The sequence below is a fragment of the Pollicipes pollicipes genome, unplaced genomic scaffold (assembly GCF_011947565.3).
Source record: "Pollicipes pollicipes isolate AB1234 unplaced genomic scaffold, Ppol_2.1 Scaffold_7231;HRSCAF=8579_pilon_pilon_pilon, whole genome shotgun sequence".
Taxonomy (NCBI): Eukaryota; Metazoa; Arthropoda; class Thecostraca; order Pollicipedomorpha; family Pollicipedidae; genus Pollicipes; species Pollicipes pollicipes.
The window spans coordinates 44,317,229-44,335,529 of NW_023597034.1; the positions used below are offsets into that span (position 1 = coordinate 44,317,229).

General features: G+C 49.8%; 3 protein-coding genes across 4 annotated transcripts; 1 reads left to right on the plus strand and 2 right to left on the minus strand.

The window, feature by feature from the left end:
* Nucleotides 1-561: 561 nt before the first annotated feature.
* beta-PheRS (phenylalanine--tRNA ligase beta subunit) lies at nt 562-11,148 on the minus strand. The gene is made up of 14 exons (XM_037233142.1): nt 10,976-11,148; nt 10,496-10,551; nt 7,458-7,612; nt 7,004-7,076; nt 6,613-6,728; nt 5,387-5,537; nt 4,883-5,062; nt 4,101-4,276; nt 3,426-3,627; nt 2,878-2,958; nt 2,368-2,460; nt 1,827-1,944; nt 1,259-1,411; nt 562-754 (listed from the first exon to the last, which is right to left on the minus strand). Exons 1-14 carry the CDS (start codon nt 11,031-11,033, stop codon nt 603-605), a joined length of 1,764 nt encoding a protein of 587 aa, XP_037089037.1. The 5' UTR covers nt 11,034-11,148; the 3' UTR covers nt 562-602.
* A 1,090-nt stretch (nt 11,149-12,238) lies between these two features.
* Nucleotides 12,239-15,426, minus strand: vnc (GNAT family N-acetyltransferase vnc). 2 transcript variants are annotated; one of them, XM_037233143.1, is made up of 4 exons: nt 15,197-15,426; nt 14,430-14,594; nt 13,015-13,245; nt 12,239-12,586 (listed from the first exon to the last, which is right to left on the minus strand). In XM_037233143.1, exons 2-4 carry the CDS (start codon nt 14,588-14,590, stop codon nt 12,424-12,426), a joined length of 555 nt encoding a protein of 184 aa, XP_037089038.1. In that variant the 5' UTR covers nt 14,591-14,594; nt 15,197-15,426; the 3' UTR covers nt 12,239-12,423. The 2 variants fall into 2 exon arrangements, with proteins under 2 accessions (XP_037089038.1, XP_037089039.1); XM_037233144.1 differs by having other exon boundaries at nt 15,146-15,426.
* Nucleotides 15,427-15,752: 326 nt separating this feature from the next.
* On the plus strand, nt 15,753-18,263 carry Abi (tyrosine kinase Abl; the record flags this gene model as incomplete). Its single annotated transcript, XM_037233145.1, is given in 2 exon segments — nt 15,753-15,838; nt 18,078-18,263. A coding segment is annotated over 1 exon segment (120 nt), but the record flags the coding sequence as incomplete, so codon positions are not given.
* Nucleotides 18,264-18,301: the final 38 nt, after the last annotated feature.

The window sequence follows — 18,301 nt, forward strand, 5'->3', positions numbered from 1 at the left end:
ACCCACAACGTGACCCACCGACGACTTAGCACCTAGTCCAGTTTTTGTTGAAGGGCTCCGAGTCCTCAACGCTACCGCAGAGAGGGCGGCCACCTCGATCCAGGTCTTCAACACTCCGATCACAGGGAGCAAGCAGCAACGCCCCCATCGGTTGCCCTGGTTGTCATCAACAGCACCACTGGACGCAACCCGGGACTTCGGAGTGCCGTGGGGGGGGGGGGGGGGGGCGAAGCCCGGCAGCGCTGAGTGGACTCATTCTGCGCGATGCACCCACCCCCTACCCCGAAATCCCACCGAGAGGTCTTACTCACTTCGAATGAGGAAGAACTTCGGTAAGCTGTGGCCATTACCACACGTTGTGCAGATAGCCTTGCATTTTACACATGTGTGGTTTTCTCCCACAGTAACATCCTCAGACGACGTTTCGAATTTTGTTATCACCCTCAGGCATTTGTATTGCAGAGACAAGCAGTTATCTCCACCTGTCGGAACCCACCATTTGTAGTGCCTCGGAAATAGCACGCTTCTTTGCGTCCCCCATCCTCAGATAAAACACCGTTCCGCCATGCGCCCGCACAGTGTATTCGTGGGAACGGCGGTTGTCACAGGAACGGCTCGAGCGTGATCTCGACCGCCGAGCACGGCATGTTCAGCTCGAAACGCGTGATGACGTCAGGGTGCAGCACGCCCAGCCGACCAATGGGCTCGCCGAACGCCATGACGTCAGCGCAGCGGCCCGGAAAGTAGGACGGATCTGCCGACAGATGGCATCAGTGTCAGTTAACAACGGCGGAGCAAGATTTCACTGGGACTGGTGATCACTCGCCTGAACACCTCAGGTGGATCCACAGAGGAACAATGCTTCAGATGGTCGAAACGGACGAAATGGGAGGACGGAACAGACCTCCCACACATTAGGAGCACTAGGGAACATAAAGCTGCATGAACTCATGCATATGAAAAGGTGAGAAAAAAAAACTGAGGCTCCTTTGAATGGAAACATAACCCCAGACGGGTCAACTAGGGGGAGGGGGACATTGGCCGGGCCTACAGGAGTGGAGCACGACCTTAGGTGGGTCGAAAGGCGGCGGAACAATAGACCACACAGGTAAGTGCGTGTGAGACACGGTCACGGTCCCAGACACGTCAGCAGCTGCGCATTATCGCGCGCGCAGTTGCTACGCACAGCCCAGGTCACGGGACCGCCGCATGGTTCCGGTCTGGTGTGCCACATCGGCCGGGGACAGGAGGGACTGACCGTCGGCAGGGCGCAAGCAGTAGCCCGAGACCGGGTCGGACGGCACCTCCAGCAGCTGCATCACGCGGTCCAGAAGGCCGTGGATCACCTCGAAGCCGGATGTCTTGCAGTAGTGGACGGCCGACAGACGTCGCTCGTTCCTCGCGCCCGTGTCTGGAGGTCAGCGCGTCGTCAACAGGGGGCACGGCGGCCGCCCGCCATACGGACCACTGGAGGGCAGTGTCCATGCCGACGGGGGGTCGGCGCCGGCGGATTCCGACACTGGAGTCAGCGGGCGCCGCGCGGCCGGACGAGGGATACCGAGCCCCGCCACGGTCCGCGTCGGCCACCCCAGCTCAGTACCCGCCACAGCTTTACCGGCCCGGGTCCCCTTACGGGCCGGAGTCAGAGCTCTGCGAACCGACTGCAACCCGCGACCCGCTCAGCCCCACCCAGGACCCGCTCAGCCCCACCCACGACCCGGTCAGCCTCACCCCCGACCCGTATGTGCCTGCGGATCTCCCACGCCGCCACCCCATCTCCCAGCTGAGGTAGTCACGGCCGTAACCTCGGCGATCAGTGCACTCACCCGATGTCCGATCCTTGAGCACCACGTCAGAGACCTCGAAAAGCCGCAGCGGCAGTGGCATCCGACGGTTGGCAGCCAGGGTCCTGAGCAGACCCGGCACCAGCGTGGTGCGTGCCACCTGCACCAGAGCGGCACCAGCGTCACCAGCTCATCAGAGGGCAGCCATCAGGGGAACAGAGCCCAACACCAACGTCACCAGGGCGGCAGCGACAGAGCCCAGCATCAGCGTCACCGAGGACGAGAGGACAGCAGCAGCATCAGAAACTCAGCGGCACCACCACAGAGAGAACAGAGGGCAGCAGAAGCGTCACTGCATCATTACATGGGGGAAAGGAAAACAGCGCCACGGCAAACATGAACACGAACAGGAAGGACCTTATGATGGCATATTAGTATTTCGAGGTATGTCCTCGGATACTTGAACTCCTGTACAATTAATAGGAAATAATCTTAGAACAACTCCTTAACCTATGAAAAGATTGCGTGCTGAGAATGGGTGGGCACCTCCTCCCACAAAAGATCATGGCGCCGTGTTTCATACCTGGAATTCTAGCGTCTTGGGGTTGGAGACGTGTACAGCAGGCAGCTGTGACACGTCCAGGCCCATCTTGGCCCCGATGTCCTCTTTGGAACACTGCAATAAAGACGTGACGCTGACGGCCAGGTACGACTCATAAAGGCAATCAGCTACAGAGTGCGCTTGATTGGGGTTCGATTACAGCAGGATTACATGGAACACACACGTCATAAATTTGAAAAGATATTCAAAGTAACAAGTGCAATCATTGCTCGTCGTGTCGTAAGAAAAGAACATTTGACACCATGAGATGGAAAGCAAGTAGTCGAACTGGGATGTCATCACCACCACCAGCCCGACAATGACTGCCGCAATAGACACGCCAGCTGACGTGGACGCCACGCGATGGAAGGGAGGGAGGGAGGGAGGGAGGGGTCCCAGGTGCAGCTAGCCGGCCGCCCGCCGCGGCCAGCTGTGGGTGCCGCTACCGAGCTGGCCGTCCGGTTCCGCTGCCGCCAGCGGCCGACCACTCACCAGCGAGAAGGTGAGAGCCTCGGTGAAGCCTGCCTCAGCCACCTGCTGACGAATCTGGTCCGACAGCTTGTTCAGCGGGTCCTGCAACACACAACAGCGCTGGAGTCGCGCAGCCGCGCGGCCAGATGGCCCCCATGTACGCAAAGACCAGCCCACATGCACTGCCATGGCTCAAAGAATGTAGGAAAACCATGAGCTGTACGGAATGTCTTCAAAACGCAGCCACCGCACTTACGGATAATATTCCAGCTCACGTCCAATGAGGAGCGCCCGTGGTCTCTTCACATCTCCGTTCTCATCGCCATTCCCAGAAACATCGCAGCACACATCCAGTGAAAATCACTCTCCTCTTCCATATCAGCAAACCCCTCAACACATGAACCTAGCCTTGTCACCAGGGCGGAGGGACCCCCGTCCCTCCTCCAACCTACAAGTTGTGCACTGCACCCTGTCCATGCAGTGCCTGGCGGCTTGTGTAAACATTACCCTCCAATAGCAGCCGCTGCTGGCTCTGTTTCCCGCCACCACCGCCACCGTCTGCCTCGCACCTGGACGGCGATGACGCCGATCTGCGGGATGACCTTCTGGATGTTGTTGTAGCCGTAGGCGATGGCCACGTCCTCGATGACGTCACAGGCGTGCAGGATGTCGTGCCGGGTGGGCGGCACCTCCACCGTCAGCCGGTCGCCGTCGGCCGTGCACGACAGGCACATCTTGGTCAGCAGCGTCGCCAGCTGCTCAGACGACTGGCTGTGTGACGTGAAAGGAGGCGGTGATGTCACGGCAACCAGAGCAGCGTCAGGGGGACGGGGGGGGGGGGCGGGGGCAGATCACGTTTTCTTGTGTTTTTTTTGCCATGCCAGGTGATGCGCGGCGAACTATGGCGGTGCCGAATATGATACTTATGCATACAAAACGCAAACAGGTGACAACATTTTTGACGATACAGTGCATAATTTTGGTAACTCAAACCGCGCTAGTGCCCAACAACAATGCACTATTGCCCGCTTGCTAGTATCCTACTGAAGATTATCACGAACGTTGTGAATGCCAAAACCTGCAGTTCAGGGAACACACTAAGTTATCCGGACTGGACTTTCATGAAAGAGATTGCCGTGAAATGATCTGATATTAAAACCGAAGAAAATCCTGTAAAATGTTTAACCAGCTTTTCGAATTTATCAGCGAAACCGAACATCTTAATAGAATACTTGGGGACTTACGTTATTCCCACGTTCCTATTGACGGTGCTGACATCTATCGTCTCCTTCCGGTACGACAGCGTGGGATAGCTGTGCTTCTCTCCAGTGGGGTATTCCACCTGCGCAGACTCCACCGTATAGGCCTCCTTGCAGTATTGGCTGAACATGCACACCAGCGTGTCCAGCACCACTTTGGCCTGCAAAAGCAGCGAACGTCTGAACCCAATGACATTTTGCAGCTGACTGGTGGAATCCATCAATTTGTTTGATAATTATTGGGTTTTAGGGCGTACCATCATGCCATGTTGCGCCAATACAATTTAAGTGACCACCGAGGTATATAACTGGCTGCAAATCCTACGTTTGTCAAAAATGAGAACAGCTGTCCTATGCCAAACAGCCGAAAATCGTCGCCAATTAAGTCCGAAAAGGTCAGACCTGCGGCATTTCGTCGGAAATAAAGCGACCGTTCTCCAGCCCTAACCTAGGTCAGCTCTAGCCCCTCACCTAGGTCAGCTCCAGACCCTCCCCACAGTCAGCTCCAGCCCCTCCTCTCGGTCACCTCCAGCCCCTCCCCTCGGTCACCTCCAGCCCCTCCCCCCAGTCAGCTCCAGCCCCTCCCCTCGGTCAGCTCCAGCCTCTCCCTCGGTCACCTCCAGCCCCTCACCTAGGTCAGCTCCAGCCCTCCCCTCAGTCAGCTCCACCCCCTCCCCCCGGCCAGCTCCAGCCCCTCCCCTCAGTCAGTTCCAGCCCCTCCCCTTGGTCACCTCCAGCCCTCCCCTCGATTAACTCCAGCCCCTCACCTTGGTCAGATCGGTGGCCGTGCACTCGATGAACACGTTCCGCGTCTGAAGCGTGATCCTCGAGTGATGTCCGTTGATGATGGGCGGCATGCTCAGCACCACGCCGTCAGCGTCCGTGATCACGGGGTACACGGGTGAGTCACGGACGATGGCCAGGTACTGCTTCAGGTGACTGTCACCCTGACGGCAGTACGAACCGGCCCGCTCAGCACGCCGGCCGCGCGGCCCCAGCCACGTGGCCCGGAGGTGGGCATCACCAGCCACGTCCGCCGGAGCTGAGGGCGCTGTGGACGAGGTGTGCAATGCTGTGTGCTGAGGGCGCTGTGTGTGACGCTCGGCATCACGCGCCGTCCATCTGGGCTAAAAAAACAACAACAAACCTCCTATCAGCCATGGCACATGACAATCGCCACGCTGCTGCTGAAAGAGGCAGCACAATACACGTACACCGTGCGAGCCGCCGTGCGGCCGTGTGTCGCGCCCCGGCTGGGCGCGGCGACTGACCGAGTACAGCTCCATGAGCTCGGGCGCCGAGTACGACCGCGTCTGTCCCAGCGGCTGGAAGCGAATCTGGCCTGGCGGTAGCGCGTCGTACGTGAACGGGCCGCGCACCGTGTCCAGGTCGTGCGTGCCGATCGCCACTAGGCTGCGCTTCCTGCGGCGACGGGGTGGGGCACAGGGTTAGCGAGGTCACGCGGGACGGCGACAGGGTCAGCGGTGTCACGCTGAGAGGGGCACTGGGTCAGCGGGGCGGCGACGGGGCGGGATAGGGGGTCAGCAGGGTCACGAGGGACGGGGCAGGGTCAGCGGTGGAGTACTAAGAGGGGCACCGAGCAGGCGACGGGGCGGGTTAGGTTTAGCGGGGACGCGAGAGGCGGGGACAGGGGGTCGGCAGGTCACCCGTGACATTGGTCGGCTCGGCGGGGTCACGGAGAGCAAAGACTGTGGTACCGTTAAACCAGGACCGGTACGAATACGCAATGGAAATTAGGGGAATGTACACAAATGCGTGGAGACGTGGCCTGACCGGGTCAACAACGGGAAACGACGGGGGGGGGGGGGGGGGGCGAACAACGGGGGTCTCAATATGCGACCAAATCAACAGCAAAGCTGCAGAGTAGACTTCCGGCTTATGAGTACGGAGCCTTCTTCCAATAAAACCTGTTTCTACGTACAACACATTGTAACTAAAATATACTGAAGCATATCAAGAATGCCATGCACAGTAGAAGAATGCCATGGCTTTCCGGTAACAAGGACACATCAAATATTTTCGCTGTTGCAACACAACCAATAAGCAAACCCGACTATAGTAGTTTCACGGAAGGACTGTCACGTCAGCATCACGGAGGGAATAATGGTTAACACCGGACAGCCTTCCCAGACTATTCTCAGGGCCGGTCCTTCCCGGACTATCCTAACGTCTGGTCCCCTGCCGGTTAGCTCAAACAGTAGAGCGCTGAACTCGCAATCAGAAAACCCCAGTTCGTGCCAATTTCATCGTGAGAATACCGGCTGCGACGCAATCATGGCTGAAGACCAAACACCAGCCAGTGCTTCGCAGGACTATACAACACCCAACTATGGCCGGATAATCGATAGGCCTACATGTGGTGTACATGCTAACACGCTAGACGATAACATCAGTTCAAACAATTATTCCAGCCAACTTTCTTCTCTGGGCAGCGTGCATACCACTGGCCGATTCTGGCTGCGACCAAGCTGCTGACCTGCACAGGTTCTGGTGCAGCTTGTCCTGCAGGTCTATGAAGCTGTCGTAGATGGCCTGGGTGAAGGTGACGCCCCGGAGAACAGCGGCCACCGCGTGCGGTCGGATCTTGCCCGTCTGCCAGGGCAGCATGGTGGGTCACACCTCCCATCAAAAGCGCTCAGTGACTGACAGCAGCCCAAAAGCGACAATGGAAAAATGACTAGTAGGCTGATGATGACTGGTGGAGTACTGCGGCGGGTGGATCGGCGTGGTGCCAGAACTAAACGAGGGCCAGAAGTAAACAACAACAAAACAACACACGCATTCACTTTTCAGAACTCGGCTGCAAAAAAAACAAGGTCATGTTGAAACGATTCACAGCGAACAGCCTTAGGGCCCAAGGAACTCACGTCTGGTTTGATGATGAGCCGCTGCATGGTGCCGCTGCGAGGCTGAACGGCCCGGTACCGGGGGATGGCTAGCCTGCCCAGCAGTGACAACGTGTCTACAGGTCCACATAGGCTGACAGGCGTAAAATTACGCGAAATAATGGTAAATACCTCATGGCGCTCCTTGGCATTGTAAAAATAAGAGAATAAAGTGAAAATGAAATATAATTAAATAATGCCATGAATGGCCAGCAATGCAGAACCTGTGAGCATATAACAAGGCACTCGATGCACATTATACGCATTAATCGCGGAGGGTAGTGCACGTTTTGATCGATGACACTACTGGTTGTCACTTTTCAGACACAGCCACTACAGTCTATTTGACAAGCCCGCGTAATAGAAACTCTACTGTAAACCAGACGGACAAAGAGAGCACCACTCAATCATCTGTTGCGTTGTGCCAGCCACTTACTTTCCCTGGAAGACCAGCAGGCCTCGAGTCAAGCCCTCCAGGCAGAGCAGGTCGTACCGGTTGGCCGGGATGTCAACCTTGAATATGACGTCCTCGGAGGCGCCGGACGACCTGTCGCCACCCTGCTCCTTGGAGATCATCTGCTTCTCTGTCGTCTGAGCCACGAACATAGGCGTTGGTGAGCAGGAAAGCAAGATGGGATGGCTGGGAAGGACGCGACGTAGGGCTGGTGATTTCGTGACACTTTGTCTCAGAGCAATCCCAGTCCAAGTCCAGTCCCAGTGCCACAGCAGGAACATTGTCAGGTCCCGAAAATATGGAAAGGTCGGCCCTGACAACCGGTCAAAGATAGCTAACATGGTCCAGGGCAGCTGTCTTGCAGCACTGCACAAAGCATAAAAACCTCCACAGTACTTTCCGGTAAAATAACGAAGGTAAAGTTATGAGATGGACTGGGTTAGTCTGCTCTCAGTAGCACGACCGGGGCACACATGCAACAAGCTCCCTTTGGCCAACCCTCTGGATCCAAAGACCAAAATGTGGTGGATCTTAACAAACGAAACATGACCCATTACTTCGTACATGATACTGATTTATGTTTATCTGTGCTGAATACTTAGCTGCCCCAGTTATCAGCACTAACATAAACCGTGTTATGTATTACATATAAGCAACAAACAAGTGGATGCCACCAGAATCTTAAGCCTAGGGCGGGCCACCAGATATCTGACGGAGGTACGCAGAAATCTGCTTAGGTGGTCTTGACTTAAAGGGAGTGTTCCACATCGAAGATTCTGAAGCGCCAGATGTGATGAAATACTCACTTATAGCTGCAAGTATACTGCTAAGTGAAAAACGCTGCCTTAGGCATCACATCATATCTGTTTGGTAGCTATGCTCCTCTATGCCGTTGTTTGGGCATGCCATCATACCTTGCCCAATTCCATCGCGAGCAAATTAATGGCCTTTATATCTGGGAATCGTGCTTACAAAAGCCCAATAAGCGCGACTGAACAATTGTGTTTTTGTTGGCTTTGATCGCTGCATGGATAACGAAATGGCAGCACTTGAATTATATCATTATGGCATCAAGGATGTCTGGGTGACCTTGCAATAGTCTCCCCCCCCCCCCCCCCGAAGAGCAAGCCTGCACATCCTCGCGGGCGTGTAGCTCAGAAACTCAAGAGGGGCTTATGTTTTAAGAACAGGACTGCGAACTGCAGCGAACGATCTCCAACATTACCATTTCAGTTTAAAATCTGATACAAGCACGGAACAGTACCTTTAAAACACGCGGCCGGGTAGCCAGTTGAATACCCTTTGCTCGGGTGAGGATGGGGATCATTTGGACCCACCTTGAGATCTCAGAAACTAAGAGAGCAAAAAACATCAAGTTCATAGGGTGCAATGGCCTAAGGCTAGTGACCTTATCTGACCTTCCAAACCTCATTGTGACCAGAATCATACAAGACTGCTTTGATTTTTGTTTTGAATAAGTGTTAAATATCACATCAGGCAGAATGTTCCTAAAAATTTTACCTGGGGTCATTTTAGGTCAGTGACCTATTGTGACCCACAAGAAGTCGATGAAAAATGTACCATGCTGTGCCTTTCATCAATAACTTCAAAATGAGCACCAGAAACTATGCCATACAGCAAGGTCTATAGTTTAAAATTGGTTGGTTTTGATCTTGGCCTGACCTTCATACCTGATCCTAAGTCAATGTTATTTGTTCATTCTGTTATGTTGCCTAATAAGCTATCTCAAAGGTGTATGGCCTCATTTAACACTCCGCTGTTGCATCCGCTCGAACAATCCCCAAGAAATTGTCTTCATTGAATTCATGGCCTAACTTTGCGCAGCCAAAGAGTAGCCACCTTGCCAGGTTTATCTAATTTTCTTATACAAAATGATCAGCTATTTGGCTGTTACAGTTATATGAATTTGGTGCAGCCATGCTATGCTATTCAAAAATCAATCTGAAAAAACCCTTTGGGGTTAAATTGAACCCCACCCCTGCCAAGTGCAAGTAATGCCAAGATGATGATCTAGGCCATCAAAGTATTTCAATAGTCTGATAATTTCTGGTTCCATTGCCAGAGGCCACTCAAGGATCTGCTTCCCCTACTGAAACAACAGCCCAAAACTGACTTCCATATGCAAACCAGATGTCTTCTGTAGCATGGTGACAACAAAGCAAAAACACACTTTGATTTTTTTATCACTGTGCAAGTGATACCCAAACACAAGCAAGTGGAGCCTGGTGCCTGAGGTAGCCTGCATGGATATGGCTCATTAAAACATCAGAATAGCCCAATTTACCAACCCTAGCAGACAGTGGTCAGCTGATGAAAATGCCTTTGCACAAATTTTTAAATGGTATTGCTGGCATGTTCACTACCTTTAAGTATGCCATGGCAATGCAGTTTCATTTGGGATGAATTCAGCTAGAAAAGTTTATGATTCTGGTGACAAGGACACATGTGCTGGGAAAATGCTAAAATTACGGTTGAATATTGGTCAAAAGAAGCTGGACCATACAACGCATGGTTTTGACTGTCTAAGCAGTGTCTCATTTTAGAGCTGGTGTTGGAAAAGGTGACTTATCATTAGTGACCTATCAGTATATTGCTTACATATCTATGGGAAGGACTGGTGGAATTGTTCATTATTTGTAGATGGCATGCTCGCTCATATTGAACATGACCATTTCATAGATGTATCCCCTTTGGTTATCAAGTTTTCATATTTATCCTACAAACAAAAAAAGCACACCAGCAATGCAATTTTCATGAATTATCTTATTTGTTGCTGCAAACTTCACAGCAGTCTGATCAGTGGTTACAAAAACATAGCTTTGACAAACTCTTGGCTGCATGACCAGGCTGCTGAGACTACAATGTTTCTGGTTTGTTTAGTCAAGACACATTTAACACATCTAACAGGCTCCCACCCTATAAAATGCATTGAACACAACCAGCCACAGGGCAGCTAGCACTAGCTACATGTGGCATCCAGGAACCAAATTTGCCCTTACCACTTCATCAAGCTCCAGTCCAAATTCAAAGCACAAGTCATTGAATTCCTCCTCAGCTGAAACAAGAAGTAATAAGGCCATTAACAACTGGACATAGTTGATGCAAATTTCCTTGCTGTATTATCCCCAATCACCAGCCTCAATGCATGTTTATAAGACATGCCAACAGACACCATCTGGTGTGTTTCGAACCAGCATGGAGTGTGCTGTTGAAGTAAAAATAAGATAGGACATTGTACATATTCATACCATCAATTTCGAAGGAAATAATATATCATCAACATGTTGGGACAGAACATGAATGAGCTTTGAGTAATATCATATATTGATGTGATGTGCAACTGGACTCAAGTGGATGTAGATCAAAATTGACTGTGGCTTAAAAACTTAAAAGTCCATGAGGGGCGCATTACGAATATAAAAGTCTAAGCACCACATATGCACAATATGGTTCTGCAGCACCTAGATCTGATGACTCACTGTATGATCTTCCCAGTGCTTGGAACAGAAGGTCACGTTTCACACCCACGGTCGGCATCTTTAATTAAGGCAGCGATCCCACAGCGCCGGTGCAATATATACTTCTGCGAATCGACAGGCCCCCACCCAGTGAGGCACGAACGGCACCACCCAAGGCGGCACCACCCACGGACCGCAAGTACTTCGAAGCTTACAACAGCTTACGAAAAGCACGGGAAGATTGCGTCGGCACTGCGCATCTACTCGTCGCCATAGCGTGTTATTTGGCACTACATCAAGAGCTCATGGAACTAAACATCATAGGACTCGATTTACGATTCGATTTTTGCCTTCCTCACGGCCATGTCGACACATTGTGATACCAGTCAAATGTCCGCATATCTTTTGCCATGGAGGATGACCGATTTGTCTCTTTTATCAGTGACAGAACCATTTTAGCGGTCATTACTGTCAACACCGCGAACAGCTCGGGTCCACGTACTCACAACTCGCAACAACAGATTTTCTATCAGAAAAATACGCGATTTCGAATCGTGCTCACATGTGTGCGGGAACATTGTATGTCTTTCAGGGAGACAACAGTCCCCCAAAAGTTCAGCACACCCCTCAAAACACGTAAACCTTGATGCTGAATATCAGAGTGAAGATCAGAGGAATTCCTCAATGAACTCTCACTATATTTGTGAGTGTCGCCACCCCACCCACCCTCCATGGCTGTTTGCTAAGCTCCGCTCCTGGGTGTCCAAGCGCAATGCAGCGAGATTACAAACGAATCTTCCGTTTGGTAGTCAAACGTACATGCAACGAAGGCATCGAAAACGAAGTGACGCTAGTGTCCTAGTATTGACACCACGGCCGCGACACCTTTCAGCAACGATGCTGGGGCAGCATGCGCCGTCAACCAGATTCTCCCCACACTTGGCCATGTAGTTCGTGTTAGCCAACGGCTACGGACCGACAGAACCCCAGAGCGACGGACCATACAGAGAAACAAGTTCGGGCGCGAATACGCAAGGAAGAAAAAATATTAACGTACTTCCTATGCCGCCCGAAAGGATGTCACGCAGCATCATTCCCTGATATGTATCTTGCTTACATACATAGCGAATTAAAGGTCTGCTATAGTTCCTGGAGCATGGCGGCTTACTAGCGCCCCAGCGTGGCGGTCATTTTAAGGCCGTGCAGGGAACACCCTAGTTTCTTTGTGTTGATGGCAATGAGCGCATAGGATCCAGTGTTGACACAGAGTGTTGACACAGAGGGTAGCGCTCAATGAAGCCTTTTATTCGCACACGATGACAGCAATACCCACAAATACCGAGCCCATCTCGATTCGACACCACATCACCAACGTCCCGGCAAGCGACAGTCCTGGACGGGCCTTCCGCCGTGACTCTGTGGCCCGGTCCTCCCTGCAGTCCGGCCACGCACGCCTCGCACCAGTCTCGCTACTCCTTCTCCTCGTGTCGACGCCGGTCGGACGACGTCTTGAAGAACGTCTCCGGGTTGGCGGGCGTGATGCCGTTCTGTCGCGCGAACTCCACCAGGTCCCGGCGCATGGCATACGCGTCCTCGCCGTCCGCGTAGTACTTGGGCTCGATGTCCGACTTGCTGAAGCGGCACGGAGGCAGCAGCAGTTATCATCACCGGTAAATCACCCTGGGCGGATCAGCCCGCCTCCACAGTGCCACCATTTTCGATCAGGTATTTATCAACACGCGTGACTGATACGGTAATACTAGCCGGAGCTCTCTGGTCACGATGTCAAACTACATGTCAATGAAAACCGACGCCATCTGGTTTTAGGCCAATGTTTCGCCACGGATAAGACACTGGAAAATTCAGCCTTAACAGAGACCAATCCCCACACAACCCTGACCCAGCAGGTATTCATACCTCTAATTACCAAAACACAATCTCATCAATGATCTCATCTCATTTAAACAAAATCCAGATCAATGGGCCGGCCGCAGCAGCAGCCCATCCCCCCCCGTGCCGTGGACCGCTCCCCAGCCTTCCACCTGCGCCGCCTGGCTCACCTGAACTTGAGTGTGTTGTTGTAGAGGTTCAGAGCAGCCCGGTTGCTCTTGCGCACGTGCAGGCTGACGTACTTGGCGTTGAACACCTCGATCATGGCGCGGGCTGTCTGGTCCATCAGCTTCTGCGCCAGTCCGAGCCGCCGGTGCGAGCGCTTGACGGCCAGAGATGTGATGTGGCCATGGCGGTCATCGTCGTCCTCTGTCTCCTCCTCCATCTTGGCTAGTACATACCTGGTGTGGGGATACATGCTGCTCTGTATCTGTCCGTGATATCAATCCACTTCTGTGTTTCTGAGCTGATTTAAGGGATTTCTATATGCATGAGGTCAGACAACCTCTTCTAGGCATAATGAGCTCAGAGGCATGGATGTGTGTGCATGTCTCAAGAGGTGCAATATGTAATGGGATCAGGGCAGCCTAGCAGCATCACCCAATCTATCAAGAGCAGTGAGCAGGAGATTAACATTGCATGACAAAAATCATGCTACCAGAATTCTTAACTCTCTGATGGTATCTGTATGCACAGTTTGTTGGCTACTAAACTGCAGTCCTTTAATCCTGAACCCTTTCATCAATCTTGTCTGTTGGCTTGCCAATCCTGTGTAGATGCTGGGCAGACTGCCCTCCCCCCCCCCCCATTTTATTCTGAGTGACAAATTCTGAGCAAGGGAAGGGGCAAAGACAGGTTGCACCCCAACTCAGGGTTGCATTCTTCATGGGCAAAGTACCTTCTTGAGTTGCTATCTATGGTGTCACAAGTGCCAACGTCACACATATGTGACTGACCTCCAAGCCACAGGAGCTGTTGTGATGCACTTATTTCTGATGTTATAGGTTGCAACTTGTGGACAGCTGTTAGTAATGGGGAATGTGACCCCCATGAACAATAGCATGACAAAATATTAACATCCCTACCACCCAAGAGGCAGAATATTGAAACTCTGCGGATAGTAATTTTTATGCATCTCCTTGGATTGAAAATAAAGCTCCTCCACTTTTGCTCAGCTTATTTCTCTTAAACACAAGAATTCAAGGAATTTGCTTCATCCAGTCTTCTAAAGAATGCTTACCATGGAAGGTTCAATAATGATGGCCAACATATACCAACAATGAAAAATTAATCCAAATATGGGGATATCAGATGTGTTACTATCAGCATAGAAGGTTAACTGAAGTAAAAAATACAGTTACCCTGCATTTGGGGTAATGAAAGCACCAAGATATTCAGAAGCAGTGAATTACCAATGATGTTGACTGTAACATCTTAAGGGCAGGCCTTAAAATATATTTTATTGAACAACAGTGGGCATCCCAACCAAACCTATATGATTAGAAAGCAAAAATCATGTCTGGGAAGTGAAGAAATTGCATCCAGCATGAAGGTGCATGTTACTAATTGTAACATTTTTACTTACCCAACAATGTTACCTCTCTCATCTTCTGCAACATAGCTGAGCTGTGGCCAGGACAGGGCATGGTAGAAATAATACTTCATCAGGTAGTTTTCTGGTAGACATAGCAGATTACAATGTTGCATGTTCATCAGGTCATCAGGGGTAGCTGTTCGGACATTCATAGTTCTGAAACAGACAAATGATGATGTCAATGATTTGAGGGGACAACATACCTTAGCACAACTATTTCATTTTATATGCTGCTGTAATTCATCCTAATTTGTCCTATGTATATAGAAGCAACACACCACATGTACAAACTCATACATCACATGCAGGTGCTCAGCATGCACATATCTTTAAAAGCCACAAGCCAAAGCCACACAATTGCTAACCACACTAGGCTGTCTGTATGCTATTTGGTCTAGGATTCCTTCACTGTTGCCCATGACAATTTTTAGACCCAAACCACAAGGGCCCAAAGGGACAGCAAAAGTGCTTTTGCTTAGGTCTAAGCAGTTCACGATAGCCTGAAATAGCCAAATACCCAACAGTCTGTAGCCTAGCAAGCAAGCACTCAGCAGACCAGTCTGAAAAATGTGATGAACAGGTATCCAGAAGGTGATTTGGGCATCTCACAATCCCTAATGCTTGGCATTTAAAAAGCAACACCCTGAATCAATTTCTGTCAACCCTCCCATGGTCGGAAGACCAACCTGCAGACTACAAGCATTTACCTTGAGTTGTGCCTAAATTCAAGGTTAGCCTAATTGAACCAAGCTTCATACCTTTGAGTTGCTGGACTGAACCACCTGTCCAAAACTCGCCGTATAAAAAAGGGAAAATACCTTCAACAAACGTATATATGAGCAACGACTTAAGGCCCACTGACTTCCCAACAACTGGTCAAGTTCGCGGAGCCTAATACGATGCAAATACAAAAAAGTGGCTTTATCAACATGCGGCTGCTTCAGCTCCGCAGCGCAACACCGGCGACAGTATAACACTTCGCATCACGTTGAAGGAATTGGCATGGTTATACTGCGCCAAATAAGGCCGCATTCATAAATCCCGTGGTGAAAGAATCCTTTGCCTTTTTTAGAACTGTCGTAATTCTGAAATGAATCAATACGTAATTGGACATCCAAGTAGCAAGAATTACAAAAATATGCTAGATTTATCTTCCAAATTAGACAATTAGTTATATAATCTTTCTGTTAATAAATTACTATGGTTTCAAAAACAAACCTAGACATATGGAAAGAAACATTGGATATACTTGGAAATACTCTTCAAAAATGGAAGCAGTGGGCGTTCACATTTACTGCCATCGCGCCACAGATCGTAGAACAGGCCGATTGACAGCTTCTGTTACCTTGATCCCGTTTTCTTGACGTTCTTGACGGAGTTGTGGAAACGCCTTACGCCAAGTAAGTTGTGATTGCTGGCAGGTAGGCTGTAATGTTGTGGATTTTTTAGAGTCTCGAAATGGTTTACCAACATTGTGCGTGTGTTGTAGTTTAGGAAGACGGGGACGTTACATATGACTGACTTTCGACGGCGGCGGCCGTCACACGTCCGGCTGTACAAAACCAAATGGAATGGATCATCTTATGCCTGTCATGGCATGGTGATGATTGCGTTGGTTGTTTAGCATTTGTGCTAGCTGCTCAGCTGTTTAGGGCTCAAAGCTGTGTATGGCAGGAGGGCTGAAAATTGGTGAAATAGGTAGAGTACAGTCAGTCATGTCATGTGAGATTGCCCCACAGTGACCTAGACAAAAAAAAAACATGCAAAGTACTGTTATGTCCACATAGACCATGAGAAAGTCATTTTGACATATGAGTGAAAAGGTAGTTGGCAAAAACACAGGCATCAATTTAATAATGTGATTGCAGTGTATGTTTTATATTCCCCAGGTAGATGTCGCTTGCTGTTCAGGTATGAAGAGCAACAGGTTCCAACCATATGACTCCTGAAAATGGGAAAATACACTATGTAGAAGACACTGTCTTATAAGTAAAATTACACTGTTAATACTCTGAACATATTAGGCCACTTTTTCAAGCTTGAAACTTCAAAACAAGGTTATATTTGCCTTCTCAGGGTATCATTTTGATGGAGACCAATTTATGTTTAGAAGGATGATCAGTCTGGAAAAATGTGATCTGAATTTGTATGGCTGGAGACATGCTTAAAGGCCTTTCCAAAAATTGATAATATTAAGAAAAGCTTTAATAATATTATACCATGGGCATGTAGGTGCAAACCTTAATACCTCAGTCAGGCTGGTTTGTTAATTGGCTTAGTGTTATGCTTGCTTTGTTTTTTCCCAGGTGTGTTTTTTCTTGAATGTGCTGACATTTTTGCCAAATATGAGTATTGTTTAAGGCCTGCTTTCCCTTAGCATGGTTTCATGCTTATGGCCACCACCTTGTTCATTTAAAGGATAGATAAAATTTGCTGTTTGTAAACATTTAGCAAGTGGTAAAAATATTGAGAAGTAGGTTTGAAACAAGTTTGGTTACCAGAACCATGGCTCATCCTATTGTAAAGCAAATTAATGCCCATGAACCTTGGTGTTTTAAGTTTTCAATAGCTAAGAAATAAGTACCAGACCTTCAGCTCAGCCCCATCCCCAATAATTTAAGCAAATCAATGCTTGTAAATCTGGTCTTTGAGGCATTCAACTGCTAACAAGCATAAAATGGTCATTAGATGGTTGGCTCAGCCCCTTCAATCATCCCAGCAAGTTATTGTTCCAGAAATCTGTTGTGAGTGGCATTTAATAGCCAAAAATATTCTCAAGTTGTAACATGAAAGAAAGCTCTTCCTGACAGCTGACTTATGCTATATAGGCATGGAGGCTCATGGCTGTGGCATTGTGTTGCATAGAAGCTGTTGCTATGCCATGCTTATAGTCTATGAGGTCCTCTGTTCAACTACACTGTATCAACTGCCCCATGCTTGCTGCCACCAGTGCTGCTAGGTGGTGCAATTTGAATCTATGTTGCTTAAGTTGTCTACAAGGTGTTATTATACTGCTGGGACTGTTGGCAAAAAAACATAGTAGCTGACCAGATCTTCAGGGTGTATGAAAAGGTCAAGAAGATGGATATTTCTGGAGTGAGCAGCCCTGCAATGACATTGGTCAAATGTCTTAAGTCAATGTGCGTTTACCACTGAGGTTTGCAATATTACTTATAATGATTAAAATTTTGTTAAGCAAGGCATATGATCCAATAATAAATTAAAAACCTAGTCATTCAACTTAATGGCTTATGAATTAAATTAAAAGATCAGACCTGTCAAAAGTGTTTCAGTCATTTTTGTTGATAATGCATTTAATTTCAAACATCTGCCTTTGAATCACATAAAATTGCCTCCCATTTAAGATGTCAACATGTTTGTACTTGGGCACTTGCTACTCAAATACTACAGCTGAGATGCTGTCTTTTTTGTGGGAAGCACCATGTGGCATTTTCTTCTGGTTGCACAACATTGGGATGATACAGCTGTAGATTTAGCGATTAAAACATGACATTCCAGTCAGCACGACCCATTGAATATGACATGTGCTTTGTCACTTCCAAGTGATGTTATTTTAGCCTACAGCTCCATGGGTGGACTGGCACTCACATTCTCAAAGGACGCTGTGTTCGTCGGCAGCGTGCGGCGGCGCTGCTGTGAGAGCCATTGCTGACGCGTCGTCGCCGGTGAGCCGCGGCGGTAACGATGATGGCCGACCTCCACTCGCTGATCGTCCAGGAGATCCCCAAGGGTCGCCAGGACCTGATTGACAGCCACACCAACCTCGAACGGGTGGCCGAGTACTGCGAGGGCAACTACATCAATGTGAGAGATGCACAGCCAGAGGATGACCAGACCGTCAG

Excerpts from the sequence above, each read along its gene's own strand:
- vnc (XM_037233143.1), bottom strand. The coding sequence starts at position 14,590 with ATGAATGTCCGAACAGCTACCCCTGATGACCTGATGAACATGCAACAT. Across the intron at positions 13,246-14,429 it reads GAGAGAGGTAACATTGTTGG|GTATGTACTAGCCAAGATGG; the intron begins GTAAGTAAAAAT and ends TCCCCACACCAG. Across the intron at positions 12,587-13,014 it reads AACAACACACTCAAGTTCAG|CAAGTCGGACATCGAGCCCA; the intron begins GTGAGCCAGGCG and ends GTGCCGCTTCAG.
- beta-PheRS (XM_037233142.1), bottom strand. The coding sequence starts at position 11,033 with ATGCCGACCGTGGGTGTGAAACGTGACCTTCTGTTCCAAGCACTGGGA. Across the intron at positions 10,552-10,975 it reads AGCACTGGGAAGATCATACA|CTGAGGAGGAATTCAATGAC; the intron begins GTGAGTCATCAG and ends TTCTTGTTTCAG. Across the intron at positions 4,277-4,882 it reads CGGCCACCGATCTGACCAAG|GCCAAAGTGGTGCTGGACAC; the intron begins GTGAGGGGCTGG and ends CTGCTTTTGCAG.